This window comes from Nematolebias whitei, chromosome 18 (assembly GCF_014905685.2).
Source record: "Nematolebias whitei isolate Nwh7 chromosome 18, NemWhi1, whole genome shotgun sequence".
Taxonomy (NCBI): Eukaryota; Metazoa; Chordata; class Actinopteri; order Cyprinodontiformes; family Rivulidae; genus Nematolebias; species Nematolebias whitei.
In genome coordinates, this window is record NC_056515.1 from 33,402,429 (window position 1) to 33,413,444 (window position 11,016).

At 36.0% G+C, this 11,016-nt stretch overlaps 1 protein-coding gene across 1 annotated transcript in view; it reads left to right on the plus strand.

The window, feature by feature from the left end:
- Positions 1-10,158, plus strand: part of LOC119424562 (putative helicase mov-10-B.1) — a 36,037-nt gene extending 25,879 nt beyond the window's left edge. Inside the window, exons 2-15 of the mRNA XM_037692049.1 lie at positions 4,086-4,248; positions 4,337-4,479; positions 4,929-5,096; positions 5,173-5,288; positions 5,372-5,568; positions 5,764-5,867; positions 7,447-7,544; positions 7,631-7,729; positions 7,934-8,039; positions 8,141-8,255; positions 8,335-8,526; positions 9,548-9,616; positions 9,743-9,868; positions 10,066-10,158. Coding sequence (XP_037547977.1) covers positions 4,086-4,248; positions 4,337-4,479; positions 4,929-5,096; positions 5,173-5,288; positions 5,372-5,568; positions 5,764-5,867; positions 7,447-7,544; positions 7,631-7,729; positions 7,934-8,039; positions 8,141-8,255; positions 8,335-8,526; positions 9,548-9,616; positions 9,743-9,868; positions 10,066-10,158 — 1,789 coding nt within the window. The remainder of the gene's footprint in view (positions 1-4,085; positions 4,249-4,336; positions 4,480-4,928; positions 5,097-5,172; positions 5,289-5,371; positions 5,569-5,763; positions 5,868-7,446; positions 7,545-7,630; positions 7,730-7,933; positions 8,040-8,140; positions 8,256-8,334; positions 8,527-9,547; positions 9,617-9,742; positions 9,869-10,065) is intronic.
- Positions 10,159-11,016: the final 858 nt, after the last annotated feature.

Below are 11,016 nucleotides of genomic sequence, written 5' to 3' on the forward strand. Positions count from 1 at the left end.
TATATATATATATACTAAAATAAACTACTACTTACTACTTGTACTACTATTCCTATTTTGCTGTTTTTCACTTATCACGGGGCTTCAGAGTACAGATCCCCCATGATAAACGAGGGACTACTGTACAGTCATTTACACTCTTTACATTTACTATACATTAAATCTAATTTCATGCATCAATATCACAGTTTTAAATCACATGTAATTGGTCCACTGTTGTTATTTTGCTGATTTTAGAAAAAAAAAAAAAAAAATTGACAGGGATCGCACACAACTATCACTGGAAGCTTGTACAACTGTAAAACAAATTAAAAAAAAACAAAAAACAGAACAAATGGTTCTTTATCGGCTGCATGGGCTCTGTTTGAAGGACTTGGATGGACTTGAACATAAATTGCTTTATAAACTGAAACAGGTCCTGAGGCTGAATTCAAAGAAACTTTTTTTTTTCTTCTGGATTTAGAACAAAATGAATCAAAATCAAGATAAAACAGAGACGGGAGCGAGAGCATCGGTTTCCCCTGACACAGAGGAATTCGTATCCAGTGAAAAAACGCTGACAATGGAGGCGCATCAAAATGTCCAGTTCCGTCAGAAGTGGGCGAAGGCCTTTCAGAATTACAGAAGACAAAGGTATCGGTCACAGAGAAGTTTAAGCACAGTGTTTCCTCAGCTTACCCTTATGTAGTGTCTCTAACACAATAATAGATGTGAACCCATTATTGTAAGTACGGTAATGGTTTTGTAGTAAAAGTAAAGCAGTATACAATTAGTAGCAAGTCATTGTGTTATCCTTACACAGGGCATCCTTAATCCCTGAGAAATATCATGTCTCCGTCACTTCAGAACCTCCAGCAGAAAAATCTAAAATCTGCATCTCTGTGGATGAAAACAAGGTGAATCCAGAGTAAAGAACATCTGTAATCATAACTCAAACTGTTTAAAGCGTTAGTCTTTTTTGTAAATCTCATTCCTAAGCAAGCTCAACATCTTTACATGATATTTACTGTGGCAAATACACCTTTTATATTTTCTTTACTTTAACCTGGCTATGTTTTAAGTTGTTTTTCACAAAATATTTTTAAAAAAAATATGCGTTTGCTGTAAGATTTTCTTAGGTTGTCAACATCAGACAGAGATTTACTGAAACATGTTCTTTTTCTCTGCCCAACAGAAAATTGTGCCGTTCACTGTGAAGAATTTTGGTCGAGAGAAGGTTTATTTAAATGTTCATTTGACTGAATTTGTGAAAAACATTTTCACCATCAGCGATCGCGATGGAAACACTATCAGAACTATCAAGAATTACTGTATTTCCCCAGGTATGTTACAGTTGGAAATCAGTGACAAATATGATTTTTACAGTTATAAATTACTAAATGTAGGCGGTGCATTTTTGTTTTCCAAAAAGCAAAAGCAAATTATGCTTTTTGCCCACATTTCTATCCGTGTGTGTGTATATGTTGTGCTAAAGCGTGTAATATTTGTCACAGAGTCATTCACAAGACATTTTCCAAGTGCTACTCAATGCGCAAACTTTGTCTGTCTGTCAGCAAAATACCTCATGAACTGCTCCACATATTTTAATGAAATATTCAGAAACTAACCAATGGATGCACATCTACAGCTTAACCTTTAGAGTCAAGTCAACGTCCTCTGGTACAATAACTTTAAAGTAGTAGCCAATACAAAATGACATACTTAAGTCTGAAATGTGATGTGGTCATTTCTGAGAATAGTTGACAACACGTACTCTGGGTGACATCTCACAATGTTGCATGAGATGGCACATGCACATGTTTACCATTTTACCATGCACATATTTTACCATCGTTCTTGGTTTTTTTTAAGGAGAAGTATTCAAGATGAACATTCATTTCACCTCAGACCAAGTCGGATTCTATGAGCAGCTACTGGTCTTTACATTTATAAAGCCATGCTCCGATGAGTTTGAGATCATGCACCTTTTGGAGGTCACACAACAAGCGCCTGGCAGTGAGGCGTACCCTCCCGAAGACATAAACTTACTGCACAGCCTACAGACAGAAAAGAGGGTGATTCATGATGGGTAACCAATGTCTGATTATTTATTTTCACTAGTTTTTTTTTCCACACAGGAAACATTTTTACCTATCGTACTGCCAATTAAAGCAAGTTTGACCTTACAACAGTTTTGTGCACCTTGTTTTTTTCCCACTCTTGCAGATGTTCGCAAGTATTCCTCATCCCTGTTGTGCCTCTCGAGAAATATAAAGTGCCTGAGAGTGTAAACAACACTGCAAAAGCAGACTGGTATTCATTTATTATTTTGTAAATTGAAAATCTCATAGTGGGAATGTTTATGAAGCATTCACACTATTGTGTTCTGTACGTTATTTGGTGGCATCTTTCTCATGCCAAAATTTTTGTGATATTTCAACAAATCTTATATAAAAATGTTCAGCTCTTCCAAGACACTTCTGCTATGAGTTTTGGTATTGGTGCAACTTTAGCTTGTTGAAATATTTAGCCTTTTCTGAATGAATTGAGCTCATTTTACATCTTTCAAATCTTTAGATCGGTTTACAACCTTTTACTGCTCCTTTCACATTTTTGTTCTGGTTCAGCTTCTTTTAGCTTCCTTGTTCAAATTCAAACAATTTTTTTCAGCTGCTTTCAGCTGTTTTTTTTTTTTCTTCAGCTGTTTTGTGATCATTTTAGATTATTTCTGCTAACTACATTATTTTTGTGCTTCTTCTAACTTCCTATGTTAATTTCAGCTTGTAATGCATCTTTCATCTTATTTATGCGAGTTTCAGCTTTTTTGCTATTTCAGCTGTTTTATGCTAATTTTAGCCTTGTCTGCTAATTCCACGTTTTTTTGCACTCATTTCGACTTTTTTCAGCCTAATTCAGCAAAAATGTGCTCTCCACTACCTTCTGGTATTTTAAGCCTCTTTCTGCTCTTTTAGCTACTTTTCAGTTGTTTTTTGCTATTTCAGTTTTCTTTTCTTTTTTTTAAGACTATTTCCTCTTGTGCTCATTTCTGCTTCTTTAAGCACAGTTGGGTAACCATGTGTTTTATCTGCTTTCTTCTAGTAATTTAAACTTGTTCTACTGTTTCAGCTACCTATTTAGCATTTTTAGCTAGTTGTAACTATTTTCAGATAAATTCTAATTTTCCGTGGTAATTTCTGCAACTTTCAGCCTAATTGATTGCTTTCTTTTCTTCAGCTTGTTATGCTCCTTTCAGCTTAATTCTGCTAGTTTAACTTTTTTTCTGCTATTTCAGCTATTTGTAGCTACTTATGTTCGTGCTGCTGTTCGGCGTATTGTTTTTATACTAGTGCTAAGTGTATTTTTAAGTAACATTTTTCTTAGTTCATATCTTAGATCTTATTACTGTTTTTGTTTTACATATACTTTTGTTGGATGCAACTGGGACACTGTGTACACAATTTGATACACAATAAAATACCTTTAATCCTTGAATTAAGTTGTTTCATGCAAATTTTAGCTTTTTCAGCTAATTCCACATTTTTTTAGCTCATTTCTGCGCCTTCCACTTCCTTTTTGTAGTTTAAGCATTTTTTCCTGCCTTTTCAGCTACTTTTCAACAATTGTTTAGCTAACTTCAGTTTTTTTTTGTTAATTTCCAAAATTTTTATGCTATTTTTTGCTTATTAAATCCTAATTCAGCACATATGTGTTCTTTCTGCTTTATTCTGCTAATTTAGGCTTGTTCTTTTTTCCATTTCAGCTAGATTTCAGCCTTTTTTAAGCTAATTTCAACTGTTTTCTAGCAAGTTCTTCTGCAATAAGTGTTCACACTGCATATTCACAAGAAATGCAATTTCTCTCTTTCAGTTTGGTTTGAGCATGCAGATCTTTACTCACTAAGATCAAAATGTTAAACGCAAAGTAAAGAATTGTTTGTAGAAAACAAGATGCGCAGCTGTGGAGGAGGTTGTTTGAAGGAGGTTATTGATCTAGATGTCTTGAATAAAGTGGAATTAAATAGAGCTTTGTTTAACTTTTGCTTTCAAATGGTCAAAGCTGCTGATTCAGGGGATTGTAAAAGATATGAACAGAATTTTGTTTTTTAGGGAACTGCAGAACAGCCCACTGAAATGCATCACCTACACCTGGAGATTTCACTTGCTGCTTTATCTCGAGGAGCATGGAATGAGGACAAAGATTGAGAAATTCAACCAGAAAGACGTGCTTGTTGTCGCACACAAAACCGAAAAAGACATCCTCATTGTTTCGGTCATGCATCTTACACTGAATTTACATTTTAAAAATGACTCAAGCTTTTATGTTGACCATAAATAACAAAACTCTGGTTCCATTTCAGATTTCAGACGTCACCCACAGCTTCCCGGAGGTGCTGTCCGGGTGCCAGGGTCTAGTGACCCCTTTAAAACAGTCGCAGAATAAATACACTGGCTGGGTCCAAGATATAGACGAGGATAAAGTCTACATTAAATTCAAAGAAACGTAAGAACAGACAGGGATGCTATTTGGACTTTTTACTGTTTGTGTCACAAAGAGAGCTTTTTCAATTTTTAAAATCATTTACAGATTGTTTTTGATTGTAAATATTGACCATACCAATTATTTTCCCCTAAGCAATATGATTTGTTAAAACATCGTTTAGTTTTAATCTTTAAAACTAATCAAAGGAATGAATCCAATCGCTGTTCCATAAGTAAAAAAATGGTGAAGGTATTATGAAAGAAAAACATTTTTACAACCCAAACAGTTTAATTTTTTTACTCCAAGTACGTTTTGGTCCAGTGAAGATAAAATATGTTATGATAGTTGACAAATGGTGTTTAAGAGGGATTCTTAAAAACATTTGAAGGAGACATTTTCACACTTGTGCTGTTTCTGTTGAGTTATGTTGCTTAGTCCATTGGAATAAATTTAGTTAAATTAATTTGCAGGTTCCCAGGTAATTTCAACAAGGCCGTGAGGTGCAACGTTGCATTTTTTCACCACCGCATCCCGATACAGATGCAACACAGAGCACTTGCGCTGGTGAAGAAGCGCATGCTGGATAAGTTCCTGTTCCCTACTGAAGAGTGTTTCCATCACCAGCAATTGCCTAGAATGTCTGTTACCTCACACATACGCCAGCCTATGTCATTGATTTAACTCTAATCAAGCTCTCATATAATGTCTCTGCAGATCTTTAACCAATAAATCCGTGGCGAACAACCCAGAGCAAAGCAAAGCCATTCAACACATCGTAGCCTGCAGTGCAAAACCTGCCCCCTACTTGCTTTTTGGCCCACCTGGAACAGGTATAGTCCACTTTTTTGCACATAAAGGCCATCTAGTTTTGCATTCACTAAGTCACAGCTGTTGCATTCTCTTTTTGGGTCAGGCAAAACGGTAACCTTGGTGCAAGCCATCAGGCAGAGTCTGGAAACTCACGGCTGCAACATCCTGGTCTGTGCTCCCTCCAACAGTGCAACTGACCACCTCTGTGGGAAGATTCTGGAAGAAAAACTTGGCACGGACAAAGTGTTTCGCTTGTATCCCTTAAGCTTTCCTGTGAGAAAGATCCCTCAAAGTTTGCTGGTATGCGATGTCTCTGTTATTTTTGTTGTCGTTTGTTTTATATGACATCTGCGTTGACAGGAATTTCAAATTCTTTAACGTCGAAACATTGTGCTGCTTTTTTTCAAATACAATGAGCTTAAAGTCCCACTTTATTCTGACTTTTGCATGTGAGCTGAGTCTGCGTGTGTCCAACTGCTTTGTTCTCATCTACAGAAGAACTGCAACCTGAACCCCATAACAAACGCAATGGAGATACCCACTAAAGACACACTGATGAGTTACACCATCTTGGTCACGACCCTACAAACTGTGGGAAGGTATTTATAGCTAAAGCAATGGTCATTTGAAACAAACCGTGCATCAAAAAACTAGCATTTTCAAATACTAAATACATATTCTGACTGTGGATGGAAAGGACAAAATTACATTTAGCTGTTTCTCTTAATATTATTAATGATGTTTCTTTGAGAACAGCTGTGACTGACCTGATTACAAATACGTTTTTAGAGTGTCCTGCCTAACAGAAGGTGCTAAGCTAAGCTGCACCCAGGATCTGTTTGTCAGAGGTCATGTACGGTTGTTTTATGATTTGTTTAATGTTAGTTTTTATGATCCTGATATCCTGTGCATGAGTGAGTATTTTATGGTTCCGTGTTAGGTTTGCTTAGGGCCCTTTTTGGTTGGTTTTATGTCTGTGTTCCTGTTTCTGTATTCTTGATTTTATTTTTTGGTGACCTTGTTTTAGGTACTGTTGCGTTTTGCTTTAAGGCCCGTGCTATAAAGTTGGATTCACGTTTTAAGCATAGTTTTACATTTCAAGTTTCACAAAGTTCGGGTCATATGTGGCAATTTACTGTATTTTTCGGACTATAAGGCGCAATATCAATAAACAGTTTTGTTTTCACACATAAGGCGGACTGGATTATAAGTTGCATTAAGCAAAACTAAAACATTTTGACTGATTTTTGAGTGCCGTGTACCACATAAAATTGGTTTGAGATCAGTAAGCACAACTATAATTAAAACATAAGGCTCACTGTTGATTTTTGAGTTGATTTTTTTAAGTGCGCCTTATAGTCCGAAAAAAACAGTACGCCAAAAACTGAATCGGATCCATAGCAGGACTAGGTTCATTATTTATGACTGCTGAATAAACATAAGCAATAATTCAATCAGATTATTATTTTTTCTTTTATTGTATTAATTTTTTTTTTATTTATTCATTGCCTCTTTTATTGGTTTTAATTGTTTTTATTTTTATTTTATTTCTTGTATGTTTTAGGGTCTCCTGTTTGTGTATACTGTTTGTATTATGTGCAGCACTTTGACCAACAACAGCTGTTTTTTTTTTAATGCTTTATAAATCAATAAGATTTATTTTTTTATTTTTTTTCTGGGACTTGTTGTGTTAGCTGAATAATCGGGTTTATGTATCATTTTTTTTCTGTTTGGTTTTCCTTAATTTTTCCACTCTGCATTTGGGTAAATGTTTGTCCCGTTTCTTGACAGAATGAAAAACAGTATCTCACATGCATAGCAACAATTACATTATCTTTGTCCACTATTGTTGTTGCTACAAATTGACACCATTTTTCAACTTTTGTTGCATCTAAAATGTACAACAATTGTAAAATCTGACCTCAAGATTGTGTTTGATTATGCTACTAGGGTGGAAAAATTGATAGTTTATAACAAATGGAACATTTATATTTATTTATCTCTTGGATGAGAGACGAAACGTTTCTATATTTTTTTTTGCTTTGTTTTGTTTTTTGTTTTTTTGAATGTCCAGAGGACCAGATTGAACTTTTTTGGATTTTTCTACTTGGATTATTGAGCATGCATCAGGATATAATATTTATTATTTAAAAATATTGGATGCTTCATCTGCTCCAGACTAGTCACGGGAGGCATCCCCCCTGGTCATTACTCGTACATCTTTGTGGATGAGGCAGGCCAAGCTACAGAGCCAGAATGTTTAATTCCAATATCAGGTGATGTTAGGACCAGATATTTAACATACTATATTTGATATTTTGCTTAATACTTTGCCCTTAATAAGTACATGGTTCCTTTGCAGGTTTAATGAAATTAACAACGTGTCAGGTTGTACTGGCTGGAGATCCGAAACAGTTGGGCCCCATTGTTATTTCAAAGATAGCAGACAAACATGGCTTTGGTGAGCACCACGCACCAAGAACAAGTGGTTATCAACCACACAAGTTGTTAGCAATAGATGCGTAGTTTGTTGCAGACTTTGCAAATTTGATATCTGTTTCTTTACAAACCCATCCATGTCAAATTATTACAAATGATTGTTGCAAAATTGCTACTTAATGCCATCTAGAAGACAAAGAGATTAAACATTTTTTTCTTGCTGCAGGTGTGTCCATGTTGGAAAGACTGATGAGGGACATCAGTCTGTACAAGCCACACAGGATAACAGGGTTCAACAGTCACTATGTCACTAAACTGCTGATAAACTATAGGTTTGGTTGTTGACATATATATACATATTTTTTAAATATACTTCCTCACAATATTACATTTAGGTCATACCGCGTTATCTGAAATTGTCTTTTTCTCTCAGATCACATCCTGCTATTTTAAAAATTCCTAATGAGCTGTTTTATGGAGGAGAATTACAGCCTTGTGCTAATTTCGAGAAATGTTTGTACAAAACATGGACATGCCTGTTTAGGAAGGTAATGAGGACCAGGCGCATATTTAAATGTTCAATCTGTCCTCACCTAAATCCTCATCTTTTTTTTTTCTGAGTTTCAGGATTTCCCTGTGATCTTCCACGGCGTGGCAGGCACTAAGCAACGTGAACACAACTCCCCCTCTCTTTACAATATGGCAGAAGTGGGTGTATTGAAGGAATACCTGAAATACATCATCAAACACCTTCAGGATAAGGGTGTGGACTGCATTGGACCTCAAGAAATTGGCATCATCGCCCCGTACAGAAAACAAGTAATCATATCAACACGAGAAAACATTTAAACTTTGATACAGCGATAGTTTATAGTTTTCCTTCATAAAATCAAAATTGAACCATTATTAACAAGGTACATTCATATTAAGAAACATGGTAGCAAAACATAACTTCTTCTTTTTCTACTTCTTCTTCTTTCGGCTTTTTCCTCTTCAGGGGTCTCCACAGTGAGTCATTCTCCATCTCTCTCTGTCCTCTGCATCCTTTGTCCTCACTCCAACTACCTCCATGTCTTCTCTAACTGCATCCATATATCTCCTCTTTGTCTTTTCCCTGGCAGCTGCATTTCTAACATCCTTCTACCAGTATACCCACTGTCCTTCCTCTGGACATGCCCAAACCATCACAGTCTGGCCTCTCTAACTTTATCTCCCAGTTGTTCAACCTGTGCTGTACCTCTGATGATCTCATTCCTAATCTTATCCATCCTTGTCACTTCTAAGGAGAACCTCAACATCTTTATTTCTGCCACTTCCAGTTCTGTCTCCTGTGTTTTGTCAATGCCACTGTCTCCAGGCCATACAGTACAGCTGGTCTCACCACTGTCTTGTAAGATAGCAAAACATAACATAGCTTGCTAAATACCTGGAACTGTTTTGGTATGTACATTGGGTCTATACTGGATACTTACCTTGTGCAAACATGGTACTTACTAATTATGTACTTGATACTTATCTGACACATGCAATATAAGTATCAGTGAAGTTACTAGGTAAGTAAGAACCAGTACCATGTCAGTACCTAATATATACCTTGTAAATGCCAGGTGTGTATCATGTAAGTAACTATTATATACTTTGTATTTGCATAGTATGTACCATGTAAGGATCAGCACCATGTACTACTACATACCATTTGTGTACCATTTGTGTACCCTATAAATGCCAGTGTGTACCTTTTAAGTATCGACACTGTAACATGTAAGTACCATGTATATATTGGGGTGTATTATAAATTGCCATCAAAAATATTTGTTTGCAATTGTTTTTGTGCTGACAGGTTGAAAAGATCCAAAAGGCTCTTCAAACAGACAAAGATCTCATCAAGGAAAATTTAGAGAACATTTTGGTATGAAGATAGAAAGTAATTTATTTGGTTTTAAAACATGTTTTGAAAAGAGTAACTTTCTGAAACTTAATTCCTTCCTATGCTTTTTGTGTTTGTTTATTGTTTTATTTATTTATGTATTTTCAGGTTGGCACAGTGGAGAAGTTTCAGGGCAAAGAGTTCAATGTGGTCCTGGTGTCTACAGTGCGCAGCAATCCCAAACTGACTGATTTCAATCAAAACATCAATTTAGGCTTCGTCAGTCACGAGAAGGTGAGAAATATCGCATTCTCCTTTATTTTGCATCTTTTTAACAGAGTTCCACTTGGCTGAAGAAAACCTAAAACAGACTTAATTAGGGTGATTTAATTTCTGAAACAATATTTATGTCATCTTAGTGAAGGTAAAACAAACTACAGTCAACTACTGTATTAATACCTGTCCGTTAACTGAAACTTAATTTCCTTTAGAGGTTCAATGTGGCAATGACTCGAGCTCGATCTCTACTGATTGTCGTTGGAGACCCGAGAGTTTTGAAAACTGACTTTGTGTGGAACAAGTGAGGCACTAAAATTTCACCAGATTGCATCAGCGGGACTCACTGAGATCAGTCTGACATGTCATGTCTTCTGTTTTTATTTTAGGTTTGTCCATTATTGCTTAAAAGAAAGTTCTCACCGCGACATCGCACTTCTTGATGCAGAGGATGACATGCTGACAACTGCATGTCTACCAAGTCCCTGGTAGCAAGCGCACTATCAGCTTGAAACGATGAGTGCACGACTATTGTTGGAAGAATAAAAATAAACATCCTCATAAGCATGTTTTATTATCCTCTTTTGACTTTCCAAATTAAGTGATATCCTTCAGCATCTGCAGATGGGTGCAGATTATAACTGGGCTTGTGCATGACGTGTCACTTCGCATCATTCATATCAAAGCATTTCCAGCACAAAGTACAACGCCTGATTGAAATTAGTTTTCCATTAAGCATCTCTGTCACTAGTAATGCTAATTTAAATTTTACTTATTTATTTACACACGTACACGTTTTAATTCCAACGTCCATTTTGGTGCGATCCTAGGAAAGGTTGAACAAAACAAACAAACAAAAAAACTTTTTTTTTAAGTATGAAACCTACATAGTTATGATAATTTGAAGGGATTTAAATAGAGGATAGGGCAAAGAGTTCACTGTTAAAACTGATTTCCAGCACCATTTAGAAAAATGGCCTGGGCATGCAGCATATTTTTTCCCTGCAAGTACGTGTGGTTGAAATGCATAGGAGGTACTTTATCCTATATTCAGCATCAGGCACTCCATGTACCTGCACTACAAAATTGGTTTGGCATAATCAGGTACTTTTGAGAACATTATGTAACTCCATAACAATAAATGCAAATCCCAACTGACACGTACC